The following is a 27,932-nucleotide window of genomic DNA, read 5'->3' as shown; positions in this document are numbered from 1 at the left end:
ATCAAACACAGCTGCCATTTATATGCTGCTTCTCCTTCTTTTCACTGGGATTACCCAACAGATGTAGCTTCCACTCTTCATGAAATCCTTCCGTATTTTCAGAAGTTACCCTTAAGAAGTTCTTGAGAATATACATTAAAAGGGGGGTTTAAATCACAAAGGTCTGTGAATGTTGTTTTTTAATTGGTGCCTCTTTCAAGTCGACTAATAGATTTTAAGAACTGTAGCCAACATCCAGATATGATTTGGGGGGTTTTTTGTTTTTAATGCACGGGTATTTAATCAAAATAGAACAGAAAAAGCAACTGGCTTCCAGGGAGGAAAGAGTTTAATAATACAGTTGTGGTTTAAGTACCATCCAGTAAAAATGTTCTGAATATTAATTTACCTTAAAGAGTGTTAGGCTCCGTACACACTTCGTAGCACAAAAGTGATATTTTTTCTCAATCAGGAACTGTTCATTCTTGTCCACAACATGTCACTTTCAAACTACTGTAGATTCTAGATCCTGCTATCCGCAAGGGTGGGTGTGGTTACCTGATAAGACATTTGAAACCCCTCCCCTTGTTTAGGCTAACCCCTCCTTTTCTTCCCTGCACATGCCCCGGGTGAACGAAGCAGGAAGTGGTGACTGGAAACTTGATAATATATGCCAACCCATAGCATCACTGAACAGGTGTAGGGATACACATCCACACCCACTGCTGGGACTGCCTACAGCTGCTTTCATCTATTTGCAAATGAGCACATTGCACAGCAATGCAGAATCCATCCGCAATGAGCTTTTATTTCCAGAACAAAGCCAGTTTCTCAAGAAGAGCTTTTCAGGGGCAAAAAAATATGCAACAGATCTAAATTGTGTGCGGACTACATGGGGAGGGGGAAGCACTGTCTCCATTGGTTCTTGAATAAAATGCCATGGGTACGCAGCCTTACGAGTTGCATATTATTTGGCGCACAACCCAGCAGAAAGTTCTCCTTCAGCTTCCCTGAAATAGGAACTGCGTAGCAGTGTGAGAACAAAGGAAGTTGCTTAATACCAATGGCCCATTTTGTTCAGTATTGTTCACAATGACTGGCTGCAACTTTCCAGGGTTTCGGACAGGAAGTCTCTCCCAGTTCCGCCCGGGGATCAAACCTGGAAACTTCTGCAGGCAAAGCTGATGCTCTACCACTAAGCTACAGGCCTTCCGCAGCAAGGCATGCAGACCTTCCCGATGGATTGTGCTCTTGCAATGTAGTGAGGTAGACAACAGAAAAAAAAAGAACTCTCCATTATTAACATGGAATTTTAACTCTTGCAATAACATTTCAAGAAGGGGAGGGGAACGATAATATTACAGACATACAGCTGAAATATTGGATTAATGCTCAACTCTGTACAGCTCAAATATAAACTTTTTTTAACCCAAAAAAAAATTAGACATTTGAGTGCATATCATGTTTTGGACATTTAGGGGGAGGGGGAGAAATGAATGTTGTTTGCCACCATTTCTGCACTTTGCAGTCTGTTTAAATAAACAAGTATTTACAGCTTCAATACGAACAACAGTGCATCCAAACCAAAGTGTGCATTAAAGAACAATTATTGCTCCTGACCGAGACTTTCCTTTATTAACATCATTATATTATTTATTTACTTATTTACTTTTTTTACACTTGTACTTCTCTCCCCCATCCCACCCCTCACCCCCCGGCCATTTTGCAGCTCTGTGAAGTCAAGATATAGTCTAACCGCTCTAGAATTCACCGGAGGAAGGAATCTCCCCATGGACTTCAGAAATACTTAGAAGTGCATTATCTTCTACGTCACGCCATTCTTCGCGGAAGGCTGGGAAAGAAGGCAAATGTTCATAGCGACGTGCTTGCTCTCGGCATCACTTTGTGCAACTGTGTAATACTGCTGTAGCTTCCTGCAAGGCACCTGCCTTCTCCTGGAACTTAATTCAGCTACCTGGCGAAACTTACCTTGAAACTAAAAGGCGTTTCCAAACCCATCTTTTTAAAAAAGGGGGGCCCATCTTGTGTGTGCTTTCTTTAAACTCCTTTCACAGCTTTTCATTACTAGGATCTAAAGCCCAACCTCACTGGTAATTACAGTTTGGCATTGCACTTTGGGGGGGGGAGGGGTGTCGAAGGCTGTTTCAGCCGGCTAAACTTGCAAAGCTACAGAAAGGAGAATACTTCCTGATGTTTCTGGAGGAACATCAAGCCAGCTCTGTTCTGCACTGGCTCTTTCCCATTTCTCCTCTTATAAAAGAAAGCCTATATCTTCAGACAACGCAAAGAATACAATCTGACACTTAACAGGAAGTATTTGGCATTTTCTGTTCCCACGGCCCCTTTCCCCACGGCAATCCCCTAGGCCTCAGCCTCCTGCATTCATAGAATTGTAGAGCTAGAAGGGACCCAGTGGATCATCTAGTCCAACCCCCTGCAATGATTTATTGCCTGCTGATCTCTCGACAGGAAGCGTCTCTGAGACAGGTGCTTTCCTATCTGCCCACCTGGGTAAAACTACAATCTGGAAAACAAAACCATCCAGGCAGTTTGTAAGCATGTGCTAAGTTACTTGTGGAGGATGGAAAGTGGAAGAGGGACGTGAGTATCCTGGGATGGGGAAGATATCAGCCACTATGAGCATCACTCATGAAAGCGGCTATCACCGTTTATCACAATACTGATCTCCAAGGCACTGCTGATCTGGATTCCCTTTCTGGTCCCCTCTGCTTCCCTGCACCCCCTACTCTGAGCATCTCTAATTTGCAGGTAAGAGGAGATCAAACTAAAGTGACCCCCATCTCTGGAAAAACTCTGCCTGACCAATACCCCTCCTAATATCAAATACAGGGGAGCAGACTGGGGCCAGCTACTCCTAGCCACAGAGCATCAGAAAGATGCCCACTCTCCTCCTAGCCTTTGCCCCCCGTTTTCAGAAGGAGAGGAGAGCTGTTCTTGCGCCTGGCTTTCCTCGCTCCTTAAACTGCCATCTGCTCCGTCTACCAAAAGGGAATCCTGAACTTGGAAAGCTGATGGGCAGCAGGGAGGGGTGGGAGCAGGCACAATTTCTAGCAGGCCTCTTCGCCTCTCCGCCCCGACGTGGCTACCCCTTGACAAGTGCACGGAGCGCTTAGGGGGAACGGGCTTAGCAGGGCGCAGGCGCGCTCCTCAATCCCACTCCTGAGGGCTTCCCAGGCCCGCGCGGCGGCGGCAACTGCAGCGGGGGCCGCCCCGTCCAGCGCCTCTTTTGCTTTCTCCTCCCTGCGCAGGGCTACCCCTAGCGAGTCCCTCGTGGGCGCGCTGGCGCTCTCTCTCCCCAAGTTCCCTGGTGCTTCTTTTTCTTCCCTCCAGGGGGAGACAGAGAAGCGCGGCGCTACCTGCACCCGCAGGACTCGACGACCATATCCTCGTACTGCTTGTAGACGACGTTGTTGCCCGCGTCCGTGTACAGGATGCTGATGGGCGTCAGTTTGGTGGGCACGCAGCAGCTGGGCGGCGTCGAGCCCGGGTCCATGGAGTTCATGAGGGTCTGGATGATGGCGTGGTTCGTGGGCTCCAGGTGCGAGCGCAGCGGGAAGTCGCACACGCCCTCGCAGTGGTACGCCTCGTACTCCAGAGGGGCGATAATCCAGTCGTCCCAGCCCAGCTCCTTGAAGTTCACGTGCAGGGCCTTTTTGCTGCACCGCAGCCGCGCTTTCTTGCCGTGCCGCTTGCCGTGGCGGTTGTGGAAAGCCGTGCGCCTCATCCGACGGCTCTGCAAGCGCAACTGCGCGGCGGCCGTCGATTCCTGGGGAGGCGCGTGCGCGCTCTGCTGCTGGGCTCCCCTTTCGTGGCGCAGCTCGGAGAAGAGGTTCTTCCGACGGGACTTGGTGAAAACCACCAGCAGAGCCTTCTCCTGCTGCGCCCGAGCGCCTCGCCCCAGACCCAGATCGCGCAGGTCCAGCAGGGGCTGCTGGGCGTGAGTTCGAGTCCCCGCGACGGCGCGCACCTCAAGGCACAGTTGCTGCGGCGGCTGCTGCTGCTTTTTCCAGGGCTGGTGAGGCTGCAGCGCCTGCCACACATCAAACACCACCCAGCCGCCCCCGGCCTGGGCCGACGCCGCCTCGTGCAGGCTCCAAGTCCTGGAGTCCAGGAGGCGGCCCGACAGGCAGGGCGAGACCTGCACATGGGCCAGGCCTGTCTGCGCCTTGGAGGAATGATCGCCAGCGGCTTTGCGAAAGAGCCGCAGCTCCGCTCCCACCAGCTCCTCTTTGTCGGAGAGAGTCGATACATCAAACAAATACTTCTGTCTCCTTAAAGCGCTGGGCGAAAGATCGTCTGCAAGATAAAACGCATAATTGCAGTCAGTTTCACCTCTGAAGCGGGAACGTGCGCGGGGTGGGGAGGAGGCGGCCCTTGCCCAGGTAGAATTGACCTCTTCCAGCAGCCTGGCTCGGCACGAGAGAGAAAGGGGAGCGCGGAGTTGCTCCTTTGCACGCTGCTGAAAGACGCCGGGCCCTAGAGGTCCCTAATGGAATCCAGGGGACTTCTTTCCTAAGGGGGGGGGGTGGGAGGGCGACGCAATGGACTGCCACTCAAACCATGGAGTTGTAGAATTGGAAGGGACCAAGAGGGCCATCTAGTGCAATCCCCTGCAATGCAACCTGGGACTTGAACCCACAACCCAGAGCTTAAAGAGCCTCACACTCTACCAACTGAGATAGGCTGCGCATGAGTTAACGCAACTGTAGATGGCATTTATCTGTATAGCCCAAAGAGGAGGGCTAGCTCCACTTTTTTGGAAGGCAATTTCTGTTGCCTCTTGACATTTCAAGGTGTTAGGGAAGCTCTTAAGTGGCTTTCCTTGCATTTCGAATCACAGTGCTTTGGTGAGTCCTCACGGCCAGTTATTGTGGTTGCTGCTTGTGGGTACCAGCTTTCTGCCACATCCACATATTGCCATCCTCGTCAAAATGCTGCCCTGTATTATTTTCCCACTTCATCCCGATTTACCATTTCCATGGAAAAAATTGTCTACTCCGGATTAGGGAGGATGGGAATGCAGGAGGCATTTGATGAGGACAGTATCCTGTGGCTGCTGCAGAAAAACTTGGCCTGAGCATTTATTGCAATTGCTGTGTAGAAGGTCCCTTATCTTTCTCTCAAAGGTCCAAGCTAACAGGATCCCCCAGGGCAGAGAGACTGGGTGGGCTGCAGTAGCTGCTAGTGGATCCCCTGCTGTTCCCCTAAAACAAAACCAGGAGGATTGAGGGTAGATCTGTAGTGCTGGGGATCTGCTCTCTGTTGTTGCCTTGCTCTCTTAAGAACCTGGGATCTTCTGCATGCAAAATAGATGCTCTACCACAAAGCCCTCTTCCTTTGTTTTATATTGTGTATATTTTAAAATCACATTTCTTTTGTTTTTCCAAAACCTGCTTATATGTGTGCACACGTGGATTACATCCACCCTGAGACAAACCTGGATTTCTTTTTTTTTACACATATTGTGTACAAAGTGTAGGCTGTGAAAAGCAAACCAGATTCAAACCTCTCCCCCCCCCCCCCCGCACCTTAGCTGCTTTCCAATAAAAAAGGTTTACAGGCCAGCAAATACAAAAAAATTCCCCCAGCCTCTGGGTTTCCCCCAAGAGCTAATAAAAATCAGTATATATTTCAACAGTAAAAGTGTCACCACACAGAGCCTGCTCTCGTGAGCTCTGCACTGCAGCTCAAGCTGGGAAAGGGAGGCTGAAAGGGCTTGCAAGAGACCCGGTTATTTATTGATCGCGAAGGTCACTACTAGTATTCCTAATCAGTGTGTTTTTACAAGCTAAAGGACCTGGTTAAAAGGTCTTGGGAAGACGGGTGGGGTGGAGAGGAGGCGCAGGAGGGTGATGGATGGGAATCAAGACCTTCCAACTTGCCCGTGACAGGAAGAATCAATTTCACATTGGCGCCCCCACCCCAAAAGAGAGAGCCATAACCCTTCCAGCTAAAATTGGCTCAGGGTTCCTGCGCTCCTTTGAGCTATGCATTTCACCCATAGGCAGGAGCTGACACGTTGTTTGGGATTGCATAGCAGAGGAATAGGGGAACCTTTTCCAGACCAAGGGCCACATTTCCTCATAGGCAGCCTTCGAGGGGCACATCCCAGTGGTAGGCAGGGCTAGAGGCAAAAAGTGGGAGGAGCTACAGAGCTGACTCTTTCCCATAGGTAGGCAAACTAAGGCCCGTGGGCCGGATGCGGCCCAATTGCCTTCTCAATCTGGTCCATGGATGGTCCGGGAATCAGCATGTTTTTACATGAGTAGAAGGTGTCCTTTTATTTAAAATGCATCTCTGGGTTATTTGTGGGCATAGGAATTCGTTCACCCTTGCCAAAAAAAATATATAGCCCAGCCCCCCACAAGGTCTGAGGGACAGTAGACAGGCCCCCTGCTGAAAAAGTTTGCTCTTTCCTTTGCGAGGGCTACATTCCACCCTAACCTACAGGTCAGAGGTTTCTGCACCCTCTCTGTGTCTCTTTTCCACAACCAGGAAAGCAAAAGGCATGATCCACAGTTCAAGGACACACTCCCATCAAGCAAAAGGCACTGAAGGAGGGATACCATACAACTAGTTAGGGGCGTGACCTGGGAAAAGGAGGGTGCCCCAGTGATGGGCATAGCTTGGAGAGTATCCTAGCTCCTGAGGTCTGGGAGGCCCTAGACCTGAGGTTCCCCACCCTTAATGTAGGATAACAAAAAGATTTGCAGCAGCGTAGATTCAAAGCATATTCACCTATTCTAGCTTTACATGCCTGGCCTGGTGCATATTTACTCAGCAGTGTGTCCAACCGAGTTCAGTGGCCCTTACTACTGAGTAACTTGGACATGGTTTCAGCCCAGTGGTATTCAGTTGTATTATTCTAAGGAGAGGATCATGGCAGCATTCTGGATGGAAGTCATCGTCCATATCATCTTAGTCCTGAGAAATCCATAAAATTCTTGGATACTCACACTAAGTCATAATCAAATGTACTTGGGCCAGGTGTGCCCTGCTGGTGGCCAAAAAGTCTGGTGTTGCAACACTGGAAGGAAAGTATATCTCACTGCATTGCTCAGTGGTCAGAAGACTTAGCATAAGAAAAAGATACTTTTAGCAAAGAGAACAAACACTTAAACATTTTGGGTCCATACTTAGAATTGTTTGCATGAAGCACATGCCCAGGAGAATAGCCTCTGCTGGAAGCTATTCACCCCAAACCTTTTGGCCCCAGCACAAAATTCTGAGAGGAGCACTGCTTGGCACAACGCCCACATGGCCCACCCTTGGGCTGGCTAAGCTGGGAGGTGGAGCTGTCAAGCTGAGAAGATGCGCGGCCACCAGCAGCCATGTGCCTCATAGGCTCCATGCCCAGTTGACCAATCCACCAGGGGGTGCAACACGTGCCCTGTTCTGGCCACCAGCAACCCACACTACACCACTGGAAGGGTGGCAGGGAGAGAGTGGGGTTTGGATAGAGATAAATACCTTGCAAACACCTTGCCTCTCGTCTATTCTTCAGCTGTGTAGTATGTGAGAAACAGAGGGTGCTGAGCCCTCAAATATTCCATAGCTCTGCCCCACAAGGTATTTCACTCCTGATACCATGAAGTGAGAGCTGGACCATAAAGAAGGCTGATCGCCGAAGAATTGACGCTTTTGAATTATGGTGCTGGAGGAGACTCTTGAGAGTCCCATGGACTGCAAGAAGATCAAACCTATCCATTCTGAAGGAAATCAGCCCTGAGTGCTCACTGGAAGGACAGATCCTGAAGCTGAGGCTGCAATACTTTGGCCACCTCATGAGAAGAGAAGACTCCCTGGAAAAGACCCTGATGTTAGGAAAGATGGAGGGCACAAGGAGAAGGGGACGACAGAGGATGAGATGGTTGGACAGTGTTCTCGAAGCTTCAAACATGAGTTTGACCAAACTGCTGGAGGCAGTGGAAGACAAAGTGCCTGGCGTGCTCTGGTCCATGGGATCACGAAGAGTCAGACACGACTAAACAACTAAACAACAACAACCATGAAGTTCAATATGTCACAAATTTAGAAGAGATATTTTGCAAACACCCATATATCATCCACTGAACTTTCTGTAACTGAAAAAGGTTGCTGATACAATTCTATTCATCTTAAAGCTACAGTAACATATATCACCATGGTTGTGGGTGTGCGTGCAAAGTGGGGGGCTGGAAAGAGCAGGAGGCATGAAAAAGGAGGGGTCTGTCTGTAAGGGAGAGTTGAGAAATGGAGGAATGAGGAGGTAAGGAAAAGGGGGTGAAGGTGATAATGTGGTATGTATTTTTATTGGGGGGTTTTTAAGATAGAGTAATATGGTATATATGTGCAAAGGCTGGCTATGCAATAGGAGAGAGAATAAGACATGGTAAATGGAGGTGATCTGTGTGCAAGGGGGTGCTGAGAAAAGAGGGAGGGTGAGAAAAGTTTGTGAAGGTGGAAATGGGAGTGCAAAGGGGGTTGCAAAAAAGGAGGCAGGAGGAGGAATGGGAATAGAGTTGAAGATGCCAGCAGAGGCATGAAGGAATATGCAGAATAGGTGGGGATGAATGCTTAGAAAGTCCCCTTGGCTTGGGGAAATGTTCAATGGGAACTACTTTCGAATAAACACGATTGCAAGTTTGACTCTTAGTCAAGAGTGGATTTGATGGCAAGGCAAAGTGCTTAGGACAGGGATGGTGGGGAACTTGTGGTCCTCCAGCATCATCTGCGACCAGTGGCCATGCTGGGCTGGGGCAGATAAGAGTCCAAAAAAACAACCACCACAGGTTCTCCATCCCTACCTTTGAAGTTCTTGTTCAGTACTGGTGGGTGGGTGTGTTGCTTCATCCATCCAAACCCAGAGTGAGCATCTAGGCAACACGCATGTTGCACTCACACAGGTAGGCATACAATCGCACACACTTAACACAGCACTCTACCTCTCTCCCCTTCTGCTTTCCCCTCAGCTCACACACCAACCTCAAGGGACTTGTGTGTCACGGTGGTAGCAATACTAGGTAAAGGTAAAGGGACCCCTGACCATTAGGTCCAGTCGTGACCGACTCTGGAGTTGCGGTGCTCATCTCGCTTTATTGGCTGAGGGAGCCGGCATACAGCTTCTGGGTCACGTGGCCAGCATGACTAAGCCGCTTCTGGTGAACCAGAGCAGCACACGGAAACACCGTTTACCTTCCCGCTGGAGCGGTACCTATTTATCTCCTTGCACTTTGACGTGCTTTCGAACTGCTAGGTTGGCAGGAGCAGGGACTGAGCAACGGGAGCTCACCCCGTCACGGGGATTTGAACTGCCAACCTTCTGATCGGCAAGTCCTAGGCTCTGTGGTTTAACCCACAGCGCCGCTGTGGTAGCAGTACTGGTGCATGGCTATTTTGAACCCCAGGCAAAGTAACTACTTGCACCCCATCCCCCTTCCACCCCAAATAGTTAACTTCAGTGTTCAGAAACAGATGTATTGTAGAAATGATTAAATTCTTCAAAATATGAAAGCAAAATGTCATATATAGCGTAAACTGACCTGTATAATGCTGTGTTCTTTAAAGGCCTCTGAGATCTGCACTCTAGGCAGCTGCAAACTTGGGTGGTAGCTAACTATCCTTCTAGTCTTCCTTTGTTAGCCCCACCCATTCATCATTGCCACGCCCCTTTTGGCCACGCCCCTTCCTTAAAGAGACATGGAGTGAAATTTAGTTGATAAAGGGAAATGCATGTACTGAGTGGCCCCATTACTTGCTCTTCTTTCTGAAAGGAAATCACTCGCCATCTCTCTCTTGCTCGCTCTCATTATAAGAAATCCTATCAAGTTAAAAGCAAAGCATACGGTCTTCATCCCTTACCACTTCTAAATCTTTTTTCACCGGTAGACATCTGCTGACTTTCTCCTCCTTGGCTTGAATAACGAAAACTCGACCAATTCATGCAGGGTAGGGCTATCGACGGTCGCTAGCCGGGACAACTAAATACAGTAAAACTTCCATGTTCAGAAGCAGTATACCTTGGGACACTCGACGCGTGGGGACCGCCACCTACACGCCCGGCTTCTGGGCTTCCCAGAGGCATCTAGTACGAACAAGATAAATCTGAGTCCGATCCAGCAGAGCGATTATTGCATCATCCCGGTATCAAGCAAGGCGATTATTACGTAATCGCCTTGATTCAACCGGCGAATTGCGTTTGTCATTAGCAACAATAAACCTCCCCTCACGCCCCCGCAAAGGCATCTGAGCTTCCCTACCTCGTTTTGAAGTGAAGCTATGCTCATTAAGATCAAATGGCAGCGGGTGGAGGAGCGTGGCTATGATAAACTGAGATTAGAGTCTAAAACGACCTAACCAGCCCCATTGCCCGGGAGGCAACACCACGCCGCTCCTCCTCCTGTCTGACGACTGCACCGACAACCATTTCCCTCCGCATCTACCACGCATCTGTCCCCAGACAGGGACAGGGGTCCCCAGATAGGGGTGGGAATATCTCTTGTCTTAAAAGCCTGGAGGGCAGCTGGCAGTCAGCTGGGTCCCCAGCAGTTGTTGGACTACAACTCCCATCGTCCCTGACCACTGGTCCTGCTAGCTAGGCATGATGGGAATTGTAGTCCAACAACAGCAGGGGACCCAAGCTTGAGAAGCACTTGTGTAAATAACACTGAGCCCAATGGGCCGATGAGTCAAGCACCTTTCTATGTCCCTGTGGATCGAGACTTCCTTCCTTCCTTCGTGGCAGCATGCGAGGGGCCAGCAAGCTGCAGGGCGCTCTGAGGTCCCAGGTTCAATCATTCCAGGTAGGGCTGGGAGAGACTTCCTGTCTGAAACCCTGGAGAGCAGCTGCCAGTCAGTGTAGACGGTATTGAGCTCCCTCGACCAATGGTCAGACTCTGCATAAAGCAACTGCCTTTTCCTTCACCTACCTCACAGGGTTGTTGTGGGGTTTAAATACGAGGTGAGGGAAAGAGAGAGAGAAAGAACCATGTAAGGCGCCTCAAGCTCCTTGGAGAAAAATAGTGGGGTAGAAATACTACACACAGAGCACAAACATACATATATGCTAGCAGAGAATCTGGCTGTAATCCGAGATTTCCTTGGGTTATCCCTCTCCGTAGCAAAGCCGCTCAGACGAGGATTGGGAAGAGCCCCGGGGCCACTGACTGAGTTCAGCAAACGTTCCCTAAGCCCCATGAATGAAAGTGGGAGTAATCCAGGGCCCAGGAGCAAGGGAGAAGAATTCGAATTTCCAGTCTCCAGACGGTGGGCACAATCGTACACACGCGCCCTCCAGATTCGCTTTGGCGCCTCTGTTGAATTGGCACTAACCGGAGGTGAGGAACTGGGCTGCAGGCGCACCATTTTCTAATGCGTTTATCGATTGGCCGGTTAAATTAGTCGATAATCCGCAAACCCCTAGAATAAAAATGGGGTCGCTTTCTTGGGGATAAATGTCATCAAAGTCCAAGGGAATTTGCACAGAATTAGGACCCAGCCGGCAAGGCGCGTTTCGATTTATTCAGACGCGAAGGCCTTTGTTTTCTGCTGTTGTTTGTTCCCATTAAAACAAGGCGACAGGATTTATCTATCATTTCAAGCCAAACCAAAGAAAATCCCAACACCCAACACATCAAATCTGCAAAAGGAAGGTCCAAAATTAATATATATTCACATACACACGATGAGATGCAAATGATGGTGGGGTCTGTCCTCCCACATCCTCCAGTTTAGTTAGAAGTCTCGTTTCAGCCTCTGTGGAAACTAGCCGTTTTGACTTCTGGCTGGCTTGGTTTGGTAATCCCTCAATCCGAATTAATCCCTTCCTCAGTGGACGGTCAAGAAAGTGCTTCATTAAAGTGAGGGAAGATTTCAAAGGCCACACCTCACCTCAGGCACATCAAGGGCTCAAAAAGCAATTAAAAAGATAAATAAATAAATTTTAGAAAAATAAATAGAACACGGCCGTAGCGAATGCCAGAACCGACGTAGCCATTTCAAAGCGCATAGCGGAGGAGTTGCTTCAGAGACGGACAAGCCAACACAGTTCCGTTCCCTTTTCATAGAACCAGAGCTGGGACTTCAAAGGTCACGTAGTCCAATATTTCACCCAATGTGAGGCTTGGACCCACAGTCCTGAGACTGAGTCCCATGCTCTACCAACTGAGCTATCCCAGGACGGATCCACAATTGAGCCAAGACTTATGTAAGATGCGCTGCAAAGCGCCATAAGAACGATTTTTTTAAAAATAAGAAGAATGAGCAAAATCTTCTCTGCCTGTTGGTTTATTGACAATCAGATACGGGGAAGAAGAAAGAGGAAGAGGTGTTTGAAACTTCAGGAGCAAACTTCAGGGTCTACACACTCCAACCCTCAACCGAGGGAATCTCTGCTTTGAAGTGAAAACCGTGCGATCCTTACCCAGCAATTTCCAAACCAGCTAATCTGAGGTTGCAGCCGCAAACCAACTCACTCACCTAGGCAGAAAGCCCTACCCAAGGGAACGGGTCTCTCTCTCTTCCCCGCTTAGGATCGGCGCTGCAGCAAACGCCGGAGTCGCGCCTCTTCAGCTCCCCGAGATTCCGGCGCCTTAAATTAAACTGGAAACGGGGGCGTTTCTAGAAAGGAAAAGTTGCTTCTTTCAGGAAAGGGTGGGGTAACCCTCCGCCCTCTCCCCGGCTCGCTGCGGTTGCTCCTAAACGGAACTAGAGCTCCGTCCTGAACTGTAATACGATCCCCGTCCGCCCTAATAAAAGAGGGGGGCGGGATCCAGACTCATTGATTCCTTGGGGGTTTTCAGGCTGAATTACGTCCCACTGATTTCAGTCGGTTTGATTTACGCAAGGAAGTAACTCAAGGGCGGCGGCCCGAAACATAGGAGATTTCTTGGGTGGATTCCTATTTAGCCTGTTTCATTATTCCCTCTCTTTCCCACATGTTCAGGCTGTGAGTGCCGCTGATTTATGGAGCCCAAACGGCACCGTCTCCGCGCGCAGGAGCTTTCAGCAGGGTCGACGAGTCCAACGCTTCGCAGAAATATATATATATTGGAGAGCGTTGGAGGGGTCCAGGAGGGGACCCCAAAACAACCCCAAAACAACCGACTGATCAAGGAATGCAACAATCGGAGAGAAGGGCGGAACACGGGCTTGCATTGGATTCTAGGCGCAACGTTATTTTTCCTAAAGTCTCGCTTGCATTGGGCAACGATGTCCGAGTTACATTCTCTCTCTGCATCCCTTCCCCCTCTGGGTTCAACTATTTTGGACGCCCCAGACCTCGTCGAATTTGTTGAGCAGTTCCTTCTGTTGGGTTCATAAAGGCGTGTCGTCTGAAGGGAGGGAGGATTTGCAGCAGATCTACTCGGAAGCAATTCCAGAAAAAGTTTCTTGTCCATCCCTATCCAGGTTTCTCAGAGACTCAGCAGCGCTTTTTACATCTGCCTAAGGTTCCTTCCTAAGCGTGGGTAGGATCGCGCCCACCATTTCTGCGCTCAGATAGCTTGGCTTCCCAAGTAAGCGTGTTTCAAAGAAATGAAGTTAAAGCTGCGAGCCATCCTTTGGGAATTAAGCGGGAAGGGATCGGAATTCTAAGCGACCGTCAGCTCGCTTGCTGCGTTTCAACCAAGTACTCTTTCAAATACGATTTAAAACCAAAAAAACACGCGATGCTGCGGCTTCAAAGCACTTACGCTCTGAACCAATTCCCTTCGCGTTTGTTTGTAGATAAGACTACACACGCGCTTCTACACCGTGTGAGCCTAACCTCTTCTGATCAGAGGAAAATCCCACTACAGTCAGTAGATTTCAGGATCCTAGGACCGCAGTTTTACGAGAGAGTAAGCCACGTAGTCTTTGGCTGGGCTTACTTCTGAGTGAACGTGCTTAGGATAGGGTTGCGCGGCTTATAATTGAGTGGACTCTTTCTATGCATCATTCATTTCAATCAAAGTTCCGGAATCTACCACTATGAGGTGAGCAGCTTGGGGCAAATTTCTAGCTCCCGGAGGATCTTGACCCTTCCTAGGAAAAAGTCTCTCGGGGTAATTCTAGACAGCTCCCTGGATTCTCAGTCTAACAAAAACGGCGCCTCCTTTTACTAGTGGAGATATGGGCGGGCAGCATTGGCCCGCGAGGCTGCTGTCTTTGAGCTGCAGTCGTCGAGGAAGCCTCGTGGGACTTCTTTGTGAGTAAGCAGACCTCTGGCTCCATGGTTAGAAGCCCTACAATTAAATCAGGTTAAACATTTTAAGCTTGCTACCTCTTTCCGTTCCGGTTGCCCCTCCCCGATTCCCTCCTGCCTCACCGCCTCCTCCTTGGCGTGTCAGGTGATTTCTCGCCCTCGAAAGGAGGTTTTTCTTTTAAAAAAAATAAAACAAAATCGAAAGGCGTGCACTGAGATGCATCTGGTGTGAAGCGGCTCGTCTCTCCGCCCCCCTCGTCTTTTCGCCGAGATTCGTGCAAGCCACCAGTATTCCCTGGAGATGGCACGCCAAGGCGCTAGTCCTCAAGGCTTTATCTTTTTCTCTTTACCAGAAGATTCGGACGACTGTCCCGTTCCTCCCGTCTGTCCCCAAGCTAGGCTGAAGCGCAAGGAGCGAGGAAAGCACCCTAGCTGTTTGGGAGGCCCATGGAAGCCCCGCTCTTCATTGGCGGCTGAAAGCCCCCGTCGAGGACCCTCCTGGTGGCTGGTCAAGAAACACCCGCAGCCTGCACAGTAACAGCCGTGACAGCCTAGTCTTGCGCCTCGGCCCGTCTGAGGCAGAGCGAAACGGGCCTTTTCGCCTTGGGTGGCATTGTTTTCCACCCGAAGGAGAGTTGTATAATATATATTACTCCAGGACGGGTTTTAATTAACGGTGCGCTCCGGTCATTTAACCGTCTTGGAAAGCGCACGTCGAAAAGGGAGGGCGCCTCGCCCTCCTAACCGAAGTCTCCACCTTCTCCAACTTGGTGGCTCCTCCGGATGTTTCAAGTGGTTGCCCAAACTAGGTTGGAGGCTGCTGTGAAGCCTTGGCACCCGGAATGGGGACTCTCCAGTAGTTGTTGGGCTCCAATTCCCATCAGCCTCAGCTGAAAGGAACACCAACAGACAAGGATGATGGGATATGTAGTCCAACCAAGGCCATGTCATACAACAGGAGCCCCCCTCTTAACTGCATTAAATACACCAGCATTCGCGAATTCTGCTGGATGCGCTTAAACTACAACTCCCATCATTCCTGACCATCTGCTGTACTGGCCGGGGCTGATGGGAACTGGAGTGCAATGCAACAGGTTGGGGAGGCTGGCATAGACTTAGGGAACATCAATCCAAGTACTGTAATCCTTCAAGCCTTGATAGATTTAGCCCGGACAGCCTAATCAGCAAGCCAGCGTCTTCGTGGAAAACCAGAATTTAAACTCAGTTAACCAGCCAGGTGTAATCGAAGGGGTGTGTGTATAATCAAACTATTCCCGTTTCGGACCGTTTCAGCACCTGAATCTTCCACGACCGAAAATATATATGCCACAAGAAGAAATTAAGGAAGAAACGGAGAATTGGGATTTTTCAAACCACAACCCGCAACAGGGTTGCATTCACTCTTGGAGTAGACAAATCGAAGTTAATGGACGTGACTAGCTTGGGTTCATTAATATCAATATGTCTACTCTGATTGGACTTAGCAATGTTTACAACCCGTATAGTGTTTTGCCAAATACCAATGCGCGGTTGAGAAAGATGGAGAGGCTGGGAGTTTAGACCGCTTTACAAAATCAGATTAAAACGATCGAGGTGGCAGTCAAGGCTGCTGCGATCAAACGGTGCTACGGAATTCCCTGGGCTTCTGGGCTTGGGACGGCGCTGCACTGCACACGAGTGAAGAACAGCAGGCCATTACCTGGCGAAGCGAGACACCTGGCCTTCCAGATGTTGAAGGATGGCGACTACCATCATCCCTGACCCCTGGACATGCAGGCTGCCGGAAGCGGAAGCTGGAGTCCAACCATTTATGGAGGTGAATGGCTCACCCAGCGCTAGATAGGTCCAATTGGCACTGTTTTCCCATTATATTAAATGGGGACGATCATATGAGAAACTGGCCACAGCCAGTTCGAAACTATTTGTTTACTCCCTGGACTATAATGGGACTGGCTCCCTAGTAAGTACGCATAACACTGCGTTTAAAGATAAGAAAGTCTCCTTTCCAGCCATTTAGCAGGGCTTCACTTTTTATTTTAATAACATGTATACAGAGCTTGATTTTAGTAAAACCTTCAAGGGGTTTACATTAAAATAATCAATAAAAGCAATTTTAACTTAATTGAAAGCATTAATGACAATTCAAATTAACGGGGTGGGGAGATTAAAGCACGTCTACGTGTTGTGCCCTGGTAAAAAGGTAAAGGGACCCCTGACCATTAGGTCCCGTCGTGGCCGACTGTGGGGTTGCGGCGCTCATCTCGCTTTATTGCGCCCTGGTAGGCTTGCCTAAATGAAAATGTTTGAAGCAGGTACCCGGAAGTGCCGAGGGAAGGCGCCTGCCTGGTGTCAACAGGCAGGGAGTTCCAATGTTTGGGTGCTCCCACACCAAAAGCAGGCTTTCTTCCAAGTGTGGTCTGAGTAGCGTTTATGTGGCGCCTCTAATTGTGCCCCTTCTGCAGATCCAGGTGGTCGAGTGGGGAGAGGCGATCCCTCAGGGAAATCCAGCGGCTTCCTCCCGCTCCTCCTTCTCCACTGCTTCACTTCAATTGCCTGAAGAAATCCCTACAATTGCTGAGCCCAGGGAACGCCTTTAAAAAGTCTCCGCAACTTTCTGGCGGGTAAAGTTGCACTTTGTCGAACTGAAAGGTTGTCAAGATAAAACGGGTCAACTTGCGTGTCACTAAAAAGAAAACTTCTCGAGTGACTAAAAGAAATAATATGTTTTCTGACGAGAGCATCCGCCACTCCTTTAGCTCCCAAATGCAACATGAGACTGCAAGCTTCCGTTGGATGTGCACGCTCTTTACTCAGAAGTAAATCCCATTATTTTCAGTGGGGCTTTCTCCCAGGCAAGAGTGTAAAGAACTGCAACCCTGAAAAAGCTGTTGAGAGTAAAAATACGAGAGAGATGGCCCACAAACTGCTGTTTTATTGTCTGCAACGTGTTCTTGGCTCAATAATCCTCCTTTAATGGTGGGTTTATTCTGCTTGATTAGACAGAATCATAGAATTGGAAGGGACCCAACAGTCCATCTAGCCCAAATACTTGCAATGCAGCTAAAGAAGTTTTTTCTGCCATGCTTCCGCAATGCTACCACCTTATTGCTGTCCGGGGGTGGGGCAGTGGGGTGCGGCGCGTCGACAGCAAGACAAAAGTGGACTTTTGGAGTGAAATGTTATAGCAGGAAGTGTTGCAGGAAATGCACTGGTGGGAAATGAAGCAGTATGACCCCCCCCCCTCAGACTTTTGCAGGAGCAAATAGCATTGAGAGGGGGATCCCGTGCAGCCGCCCCATAGAATCAGGAGCAGAGCGTCATTAATGCGCAACAAAAGACGGCTGATAACATGGGCGTAGCTAAGGGGGGGGGGTCAAGGATTATACAAATCTGAGGTTCTGAGTCCCCCCCCCCAACAAAAATCCTGGCTATTCCCATGGCTGGGAAGGCCGAGAGGGAGAATAGCTGTGTCTATTCAGCTTCCACATGTGATCACTGGAGCAGCTTTGGTTTCCCCAAGATGGTGAGAGAGCTCAGAGTCAGGCCCCTTGAACCCAGCAAACAGACCAAGGAGATTCAGCAGCGCGTGAAATAATTCCCCTTTCCCTTTTGTTACCTCTCTCTCTCCACATCCTTCCCAACACACACAAACATACTGTTGTGGCGGTGATAGGTAGGAAGAGGTGCCCGGGTTCGCCCTGGAGGTGGAAGGAGAGACGGGTCCTCCCTGCTCTCCTGCATGGAGCCACCTAAGCTAGAGTTCTAACTCAGGATCACGAGCAACCCGGAGAGGTAGGCAGCGCGGTGAAGTCTGCCTCGAAGCCCCTCGCCGTCCTAAGGAAATCCCCAGTGGGATGAGGAAGGTCGAAGTCTGACGCACACAGGAACAAGTGCATCTTTCCTGGAGCCAGATGGGTCCAGAGAGGAAGCCACTGCAGTGCCTTCCGGATGTTGTTTAACTCCCATCATCCGTCCTCCTTGGTGCTGATGGGACTTGGAGTCCAAGAACATCTGCAGCGCACCAACTTCGGATGCAGCGCTAGGCTTCGAGCGAAAAGAACCGGGTTCAAATCCCGTGCTTGGACCCAAAACATGGACTAGTTAATCATTTCTTCTTCCTCTCTCTGGGTTGTTGTAAGGCTTAAAGGGGAGGAGGGAGGAACCTAGTACAGTATAGGCACAACAGGTGCAAAATGAAAGTGTGGGTGTTGGATCACCCCTCCCCCGACTACTGGCTATCCTTGGGCTGATGTGAGCTGCCCAGCAAAATCTGGAGGGCTATAACTGTCTGGCACAAAATAATGTACACGGCCTTTCCAAAGCTAGGGAAGTGGCTAAAGCTTTGGACCAGGAATTCTCAAACAAGCATTTCTCGTCCTGACCTCCTTCAGGAAGGATATACACCTATCGCCGGCACGCGTAAAATGTGGGTCTCCAAGGGCCGCTAAGGGAGGAAGGGAGAGATAGGATAAATTCCGCTTATTCCAGCCAGTCTGAGCAGCCACTTCCCCTTGGCTGAGCCCAGGAAGCTCATCTGAGAGTGAATGGGGATATATGACACTGCAGTCCCGCATACGTGCTTATGCTTGTTTGGTTTTCTTCCTCTTGTGAACCGCCGGGGGATCTTCGGATGAAAGGCGGTGTAGAAATTTAAAATAAAAATAATACTCAGAAGTTCTATTAATGGCAGTGGGGCTTATTCCCAGGTAAGTCAGCACAGGTCTGAGGCTGAGGCAAGAAACAGCATTGTTGTTATTACATTTATTTCATTATCACAGAGTTGGAAGGGATCCCGATGATCATCTAGTCGAACCCCTGCAATGCAGAAATCGTTTTGTCCAATGTGGGTCTTTAACGCACCATCGCGAAATTAGGAGTCTCATGCCCTACCGTACCGCTTCATGCCAAAAAATAGGCTTCTGGGCGGTTTACAGAATATAGAAAGGCACTTCAACGTCGATGCAGGTGACCATATTATAATTATTATTAATTTATATTGCGCATTGTAAAAACCACTGAGGCGTGTGATCATAATACTGTATATATTTGCTTGTTGGCTTGCTGCTTCCTCCCACAACAAACTTCTTCCGTGGTTTCTGATGTATAAAAACCGGTTCCATAAACAGCAGCAGGCTACGGCAGTCCAAAGACCTCTGCAATATCAAACCACCACTCGAAAGGCGATGGACTCTCCTTCGTGGGAAGTTTTTTAACAGAGGTTGGATGGCCCTCTGCCAGGGATTCCTGCATTGCAAGGAATTGGACTAGATGACCCCTGGGGGTACTTTTCAACCCTGCGATTCTATGAAATCCCTACCTCGATCAGCATTCTGTTCCCAAGCCTATGTGCCAGCGAAACCCCCAAGTGAGACGCAGGAGATATAGCGCCCTCCCGCCAGCAAGCTCTAGGGCTCCTAGGACGGGGCTGTTTTCCTTGGGGCACCTGCGCTTCCTTTGTGGAAAGACATTTCCACGAACACACCCAGTTTACATCATAATGAGAACTCGGGAGCGAGAAATCTTCCAAACTGAGGTCCTAGGCCAATCCGAATCAAGGCCAGCTATTGCGATGCTACTGGGCAGACGGATGTTACAGTGAAGAAACGAACCTCCTCCCTGCGTAAAGTGCTGCGTTTTCGCCTCTCTTATCCTCTACGTTTCCCCGCTTCCCAGTACTGTGGTGGATTCAATCCCCAGAGCAGAATCCGAAAGGCAGGCAAAGTTTTGGATACATAAATAAGTACCACGAGCCACGTGGCTGTAGGATCCCGTTCTGCCGAGTCTACCGCGCTTCCCCCTTAAAATAAAAAAAATACAAAATCAGGTTGCCTCGGGCTTAGACTTACAAATCTCCTTCCCCGGAACAACAGGCCTGGAGTGATCCCAGACCAATACCGTCAAAGAGTAACACAGAGCAATTTGGATCCAAGCCCTCCCGATCTCACCAGAGGTGCCTGCCAAACGCCTCTAAACCCTGAAGACATTCGTTGCAAACAAGTTATTTAATTCCCCGCCCCTACACCTAACCAGATGTGTCCGCTCGCTTGCGCTTCCTTCCCAAAGAAAGGGGGGGAAAGCGTCCTACCGAGTTCAGCGAGGCTTCTTCCGAAATAAGTCTGTCTAGGGCGGCATCTTAAAGTTAGGTGCTTTCTTGGGAGTAGCACTGAACTCAGTAGGGATTACTCCGGAGCAGTGGCGTAGCGTGGGTTGTCAGCACCCGGGGCAAGGCAAGTAATTTGCGCCCCCTAACCCGTGGATTTGCGCCCCCTAACCCCCAGATGTTGCGCCCGGTGCGGCCGGCCCCCCCTGCACCCCCCACGCTACGCCACTGCTCCGGAGTAAACACGCTTAGGAGGGGGGGACACAACAGTACTGTCCTCATCCCAGGCGTTTCCTGCGTCCAGACAATATGCCTCCAACTCAGTTTAGTGCTGGCTTGCTGGGGGGGGCGGGGGGGAGAAGGACCCCCAGGCTAGTCCCCCTCCCTTCATCCCGGGTCTTCTACCTCTTTGCTGGGCCAGGGAGCGCAGATTGGAACCGTCTGCGGCGCTCCGGCGCTCCGGCCGTCTGGTCTGCATTAGCGGTTTGTTGTTTTTGTTTTGTTTTTTTATAAGGGGCTCAAACAAATCGAATACAAGGTCGCCCCATCATTAAAAGCGGTGAATTCCCTTCTTCCCCATTAAAATACTTCCCTGCTTGTATTTCATTCGCCTTTCGCCGACCACAACACAGCCCCGAAGGCGCGGCCCGGATTGCGCTTCCCTCGCCCCGGCCGGCCGGCGGATGGTCCCACCTAGAAACCCGCCGCTTTCCGTCAACACGCAGCCCGAGAGGAGCTGCCAGAGGGACCCGCATTCCTCAGCCGTGGCAGCCCAGCCCTGCTTCCCACCCCGCAGGGGTTGTTTTCGAACTGCGGGCCTCCCCGCCCCTCGAAAAACTTCCCTTCCCTCTCGCCTACCCGCAAATCCCCCCGAGGGATGTGAAAGACGCGTCTACGAAGAACGGAGGGAGATGCCCAGCTCCAGCACAGCCGCGCTTTGCGGCCTGCTTGCCTGCCTTCTCCTTCTTTTTGCAGGAAATATCGCCACTAATTTGGAAACACACACGCGAGAGAAAGAGATACACCCACCCACCTCAAGGCTTCAAAACCAGCATCTTCCTCAAGTTCCACACCAGCAGCACTGCAAAACCAGCACGTGGGCAGTGTTCACACGTGACGCTTGATGCCCCAGTCCACCTACTGAGGGGCAAGTGGGACTTACCTCCGGGTAAACGGGCAGAGGCAGGGAGTCTCCCACTGCTGCTGTTTGCTTAAACCTTAAAAAACAAACTCCATTTCCCTTCCCAGTTCTCCAACGTTCACACGCGTGTCCTCCGATTCAGAGGGAGAGGCTATAAGAGGCGTCACAGCAGGGTTACCACGGGTGGTGACCTGCAGATGCTGTTGGACTGCGACTCTCACCATTGGGCCATGAGAGTTGGAGTCTAACAGCACATGGGGGCGCCACCTTGGTGACCCCCGAGGATAAAATACTCAGGTGTAAAAGGTGGTCAAACACGCGGTCCACTTCTCTTCTGCTTTGTGCAGGGATAGGGTCTGCATGTGGGTTGTATCCAAATCCAACCCAGAGAAGACCTGGAATTAAGGAACCTAAATTGGTCAGATCTATTCACTTCAATGGGTCTACTCTGAGTAGGGCGAATATTGGACACCGTCCTTGGAACGGAAGGGGAGCCTCAAAGAAGCTGGGGTGTTTTTTTTAGTGTCCTGCTTATGAAAAGGGTTGTGCCACGCTCAGCCCTCGCTAAGTCCTCTCGGTCCCTTTGCTGAAACCTGCGGATCTTCCTGTCTCCGGCCTGGCATCCCGATCCCAGACACACGGAGGTGCCCGCGGCAGATGGACCTGCCCTGCAGCCCGTGTGAATCCTTAAGACTCTCGTCCAAGGCAAACTCAGCGAGGCAGAGAGAACCGTGCTCCAAAACGGAGATCCACGACTGTAACCAAGACAGCGCCTTGAATACGAATACAAATATGTATTGAAGTGGCATAAGCTTCCGCCAGCTAGGATGCACTCGGCCAGATGCACGGAGTGTAGCGTGCTATCGTGAGTTACAGGAATACATACACGTGGAAGGAGTGCGTTAGAAAGAGGCAACAGCGAAGTCAGAATGAAAGGAAGCGCAGAAAGCAGAGACGCAGGGAGCGTAACCACTCACAAAACTGTTGCTGCTAATCCACACGCATTGGCCAATTCACACGTGAGCAGGTTTACTTGTTTTTGAAACCACGCAGCGTGCTTTCCAGCCTTATATTCACTTGCGAGGAAATCAGTTCGACGGAACTCACGGACTTCGGCTGCGCCGTGAGAAACTAAAGTCACAGTCGCGGTTGCTTTCTTCCAAGCAAGCCTTATTTCTGATGCGCCAGGCACGTGTGAACTCCGTGGAAAGAAATGGCTTATGGATGTCGTGTCAGTGGGCATTCCCAGCACCCACGAGCTTCCACTGTTTCCAACCTGCAGCCCTGCCGCTTGTTTTTAGCATATCCCTGGTCAAGAATATACCAAGCGTTTAAGAGCCTGCCTGCCTGCCTGCACTTCCCTCGCCTTCCACAAATCCTGGGATTCCCAAGCCCTTCTTCAAACCCCTGAGCCTCACCCGCCTTTCACCTTCCTCGGGTAGTAAATCACAGCGATCACTCGCTCTCAGGCAGGCCTGCCGATTTCTCACCCCAGAGCCTGAGCTCTGAGCCCCCATAGAACTAAATGGGATTTATTTCCCCCCAAGAATGTCTAAAGAGTTCTCAAGGAAATATAATGATGATGATGATGATAAAGTGCCTTTGCGGTTCACCCCTCAATCCAGCGGCAGTTCCTAATTGTTCTGCTTTATTGTGGGGTTTCTGAACGTGGGGAGAGGGAGGGCGGCGGCGGCGGAGCGAGCCAAGCACCATCTGCGTTTTAATGAGTTTACTTCACGCGCCAACAGTAATTTTCCTACATACAGCGAGGTCCTGTCTGATCTTGCGACCATAACTGGGAGGAGTGGTGAAAGGGGATGGGGGTAACCGGGCTTTATGGTAAGGGGGGAGGAGTTAATGCTAACTATCCCCCACTTTCCCCCCTAACACGTAACAACAAAAATAATAAAGCATGTGAGCCAGTGGAGCCCTCTCCGATTAATAAACTATTCTGAAAGTTCTGCACCGAAGGAGGAGGGTTTCTTTTTTTTAGGGGGTGTTATTTTTTTAAGTAACGCCCTTCTAAAAACCACCAGCGAAGTCCTAACCGTGCCATCCTAGATCTACGCAGGTCCCATCGATTTGCAGCCGAAATCACTCTGGATTTATCCCCGTGGAAAGGATGGCTGGGGCGCGCTCCTGAGGGTGTGTATTATGACTCTCTCTGGCCCTCATGGGACGCTGCGCTGGGAGGAGAGACGAGACTTAGGATCGCTTCTCTTCGCTCCAAGCTCAGCTGAAAGCAGAGAAGAACCCCATCACTCCGCGTTACTGATAATGACTTGGGAGAAAGAGAACAGTTTCTTTAGCCAGATCCACAACAAATCACCCTAGTCTCCAGCAGAGTGAAAGAAGAAAGGTGGGTGGGATTCGTGGGAGCGTCGATTTCTATAAAAATAAAAAAGGAATCCATTCCAGCCACTCTACTGCCTTTTCGTTTAAAGTGATATTGACCAGGCGAGCCAAGACCGCGGCGATCCTTAAGGGAGGGCTTGGAGGAGAATTATTCCGCGTTAGGGAAATGGAAAGTCTGTAGCTGCGCGTCGGGCAGGAGTCCTGCAAATCTTTGGAGAGGAGTGCTCCGGAGCTGCTCCTGCTGCTGCATAAGCCCATCTCAGCAATTAACTGGAGGACGGGGGGAGCGGGGAGCCCACAGGGAGGTGGGCTTTGAAAAAGAAAAAGGGGGGAGCCCAAGCGGGGGTCGCCTGCCACTTCAGAGGAACGGAAGTTCTCTTGAAGTCCTCCCCGTCGAGGGTGCGCCATTGGCTGGCCCGCCTTCATTATGGGAGACTAGACAATCTTTGATATGTTATGACATGAACACTCAATTAGATCACTGAGTTGAACTACTCCAATCAGGGGCTTGATGCTAAGCAACCCTCAGAAGGTCCACCACGAGGTCACAGCCTGTGACACATCAAATCAAAATCAATGGGGACGGCGGGGGGGGGGACGAATACTTTCCTCCTCCTCCTCCTCCTCACCCCCGCCCCTTCACCAAACCATGGCTCCTCCTGGGGGAATTGCTCTCCCGATTGCTCTGCCACCATCGCCCGCCTTCCCTCGGAGAAAAATCTCCCAGGAGGGCAAAGTGAGATCCATCTTTGGAGTCACGTTTTCAGGGTCCTCTGTAGCCTGCAAACTGTCCCCCTTCCTATCCCTTTTGTTTAGAAGGCAGCGATTTAAACTGGAGAGGTGTGTCCCAAGTTGGCTGTGGTTTTTGAAACAAACCACATAAAAAACATCAAGGAAGGGTGGGGGCCCGTTTCCTAGCTGAGAAGCGAGATAATCTCTTTTAAAATCAGATAGCACCCTATTCTCCCCTCCTCTCCTTAGAAACCCATTCTTGGTGGGGTGGCGAGCGAGAATGGAGAATTAAGAAGCCGCTCAGGTGCCACCGACCAGCTATTTTTAACCGAGGCTGCCAGCTAAGGCCTCCTTTAGAAGAATTGCTCTCAACGAACGAGCAAACACAGTGCAAACAAATATGCCTAGCATCAATCTCTCGTTATGGTGGTGGTGGGGACCCGGCGGAGGAAGAGGCGCAAGTAGGAGCGCGCTTAACTCTTCCCGTGAACCGCAGATGAGAGTAATCTCCTGGGCTCCCCTTCCCGAGTGAAAGCTACGAATCTCTGACTCATGTTAAGCTTGCGGTCTTGCCGTGAGAATGGAAGGGAATCGCCTGGGGTTCCCTTTTCCTATTCACTTTCCGATTGCCCTTCGAAGCAATAAGGAGGCAAGAGATTTAAACCTGAAGACAGGCTGCGAGATACCTGTAAGGTAGGGAGCAACGGCTGGTAAGGAGCCGGGATTTGGGGGTGGGGGAGAGAGAAAGGAAAAATGGGGGGGGTGTAAACAGTTTAAACCCCGGGGAGGGGGGAAAGTAGTGTAAGTTAAAATCCCCCAGTAGGAAAATAAATAACGTTTTAAAAAAAACAAAAACAGAAGAAACAATTTACTCCAGGAGGATAAAGATGGCCATGGAGCATATAGGAAGACGCTGAACAATGCCTGGAAAGTGTCCATGCCTCATTAGCCGGTCTCGGGGTTGTTATGTGGGTTGAGGGGGTGTTTCAAGCCCCCCCCCCTCATTAATTGCTGGCGTCCCCATCTCCTTGGGGCAGAGACCTTTAAAGGACAGGGGAGCTACTCTGATCTTTTGAAACGAAGCGCAAGCTTTTAGTTCATTCCTTCTATTTTGCTCTTTTTTTAGCGGGAGGGAATCAGCTACCATTTGCAGCCGGCGGTTTTGATGTTTGCTCCCTCCAAGGCTCAAGAACCAGCCCCTGGCTCGGTTAGGAGGGCCCGGACGAGGCAGGCAGGGAGACCTGAACAAGGATGTGGGTCGAGACCTGACTTTGGGGAAAGAGCGTGCTAAATGGGAAGGGGTGGGGCGTGAGAGAAGGAGGGAGAAGAATGCGGGAATGACCGAATTTACAGTCATATTTTTGGATCATTTATGATCCCCAGAAGGATCCTCAGAGATTTCGGAAAGCGGGACGGGGACCATCCATTAAAGGCTTAGAGAAGCGCATCACCTACAAGGGAGTGAGGTGGGTGGGTGGTGAAGCGATCTTTATCTCCCGAGATCTAGCTCGACCTGAAGATGCTGCGGTTGTACCCAGATTTGTTTGTTTGGGTTTTTGTGGGTTTTTTTAAAAGTGGAGATGGCGGGTTTTTGTGGAAAATATACGAAGTATGTGTATGGGGCGGCGGATTCCCACGGAGGCTGCCATGCATTAGGGAGGGAGCCCTATTCAATCCGGTGGGATTTGCTCAGCAGTAACCGCGTGCCGGATGGGGTCGAAGGTCCTTTTTATTTTGCACCGGTTTTAATATTCATTGTGGCTAAATGATTCTGATTCTGTGGGAGCTGAGGCGCGCCTTCCTGGCGGTTAGAACCGAGCAAGCGCTGACCCTCGCGAAGTTTTATTGGAAACTGACCGAAAAAGAACAATTCTCCCCGCTCCTTAATTTGTTTCATACAAAATCGGGCCCGGTGGAGGATAACCCCCCCCCCCTCCACTGGCTCTGGATTTCCACAAGGAAACCGGGGGCCGCGAACACACAGACACATCCCCACCCGCCTTCGGATTACTCCGGATTCCGCTGCGCTTTTAATCCACCGAACAGAAAAATTCCCGTAGAAACGGCTTCCTAACAGAGCACCGAAAAGAAAACGCGACCCAGAACTGCAGCTCATCCCGATGGGGAAAAAAGCCTGCGAAACATTTCTGGCAGATGAGAGAGGCGCTTCCGTCGAAGTCCGGGCGCTTTAAGGTTGGATCAAGTTTGGCAGAGGCCAAGACAGCAGAAAGAAGGGAGAAAACTTGCTCCAGAAACAGAGCTCTCCTTTCCCTGTTTATTTCTGAGACACCGGCGCAACGGAGAAACCAAACGCGAGCGTTTGTCCCCAACCCAACGGCGATCCCCCGGTGGAGACCACCAGACGCCGCTTTCTCAAAGGGGCGCCCCAGCCTCTTGTGCGCCTTGGACTCTTTGGAGGGACCCACCAGAGTCGACGGGACAGACGCCCCACGAAGCGCGCAGAAAGGCGGAAGGGGTCCCACATCCAAGCAAGGCACGTGCTACTCCAGTGCAAGTGTCCCGGAGTGTGTGTGTTCACATCGAGACGCGTGTGGGACCTCCTATTCAGACTGAACTCCAGAAGGATGCTAGTGGCAGAGCACAGCTGTCAACTTTTCCCTTTTCTTGCGAGGAATCCTATTCGGAATAAGGGAATTTCCCTTTAAAAAAGGGGAAAGTTGACAGCTATGCACAGGAGCTGAGAGGGATTCGGGAGCCTGAAGGAATGACGGGGAAGCCGGGGGAGTGCGGTCGGATCGGTGCCCGTTTGGGAAGGAGGGAACGGAGGGGCTGCAGGCTGTAAGGAGAGAAGATGGTGCGGGGAGAAGAGATATTTCGGGGGGGGAGGGAGGAGGAGACGGTGGATCGGGCCCGGGAAAGTGTCAGAAGGTGGATGGGGCTCGGGGAAGGGTCAGAAGGTGGATCGGGCCCGGGGAACCCGCCCGAAGAAGCTGCCCGTCGGCTGCGCCCCGTCGGCTTACCTCGCCCCCTGTCCACGAAGCTGGTGATGGTGTTGGCGGCTTTGGAGGACTGGAAGAAGGTGGCGTTGATGCCCAGCTTCTCGGCGATGGAGTAGGTCCGGTAGAGGGAGAGCATGTACTCGTGGGGCTCTACTCGCGGCGGCGGGGCCCAGGCGGACGGTCCCTTCCGGGCGGCGGCGGCGTCTCGGAGCGCTTGGCCGTCCTGTGGGCTCCGCATGCCCTGGTGGGACTCCCGGAGAGGCTGGCTGGGCGCGTCGTCGGCGGGGATGGTGGCCTGCTGGCAACAGGGCAGATCCCCCCAGAAGAAGCAGGCGAGGAACACGGCGGAGAGCAGAGCCCGGGCCGCATTCATAGCGAGCGAGCGGCGGCCCCGGAGCCAAGCGCGCGCCCGCTCCGCCCAGGCGAGTCCCTCGCGCAGCGCGCACAGCCCAGCCCGGCGCA

At 50.9% G+C, this 27,932-nt stretch overlaps 1 protein-coding gene across 1 annotated transcript; it reads right to left on the bottom strand.

Moving 5' to 3' along the window:
- Positions 1-767: 767 nt before the first annotated feature.
- GDF6 (growth differentiation factor 6) lies at positions 768-27,932 on the bottom strand. Its single transcript, XM_081919803.1, has 2 exons — positions 27,492-27,932; positions 768-4,317 (listed from the first exon to the last, which is right to left on the bottom strand). Exons 1-2 carry the CDS (start codon positions 27,841-27,843, stop codon positions 3,374-3,376), a joined length of 1,296 nt encoding a protein of 431 aa, XP_081775929.1. The 5' UTR covers positions 27,844-27,932; the 3' UTR covers positions 768-3,373.

This window comes from Podarcis melisellensis (assembly GCF_964234715.1).
Source record: "Podarcis melisellensis genome assembly, chromosome: 7".
In the NCBI taxonomy this organism is placed as follows: domain Eukaryota; kingdom Metazoa; phylum Chordata; class Lepidosauria; order Squamata; family Lacertidae; genus Podarcis; species Podarcis melisellensis.
The sequence above is the reverse complement of the archived record's forward strand: the minus strand, read 5'-3'. Positions and strand labels throughout refer to the sequence as shown.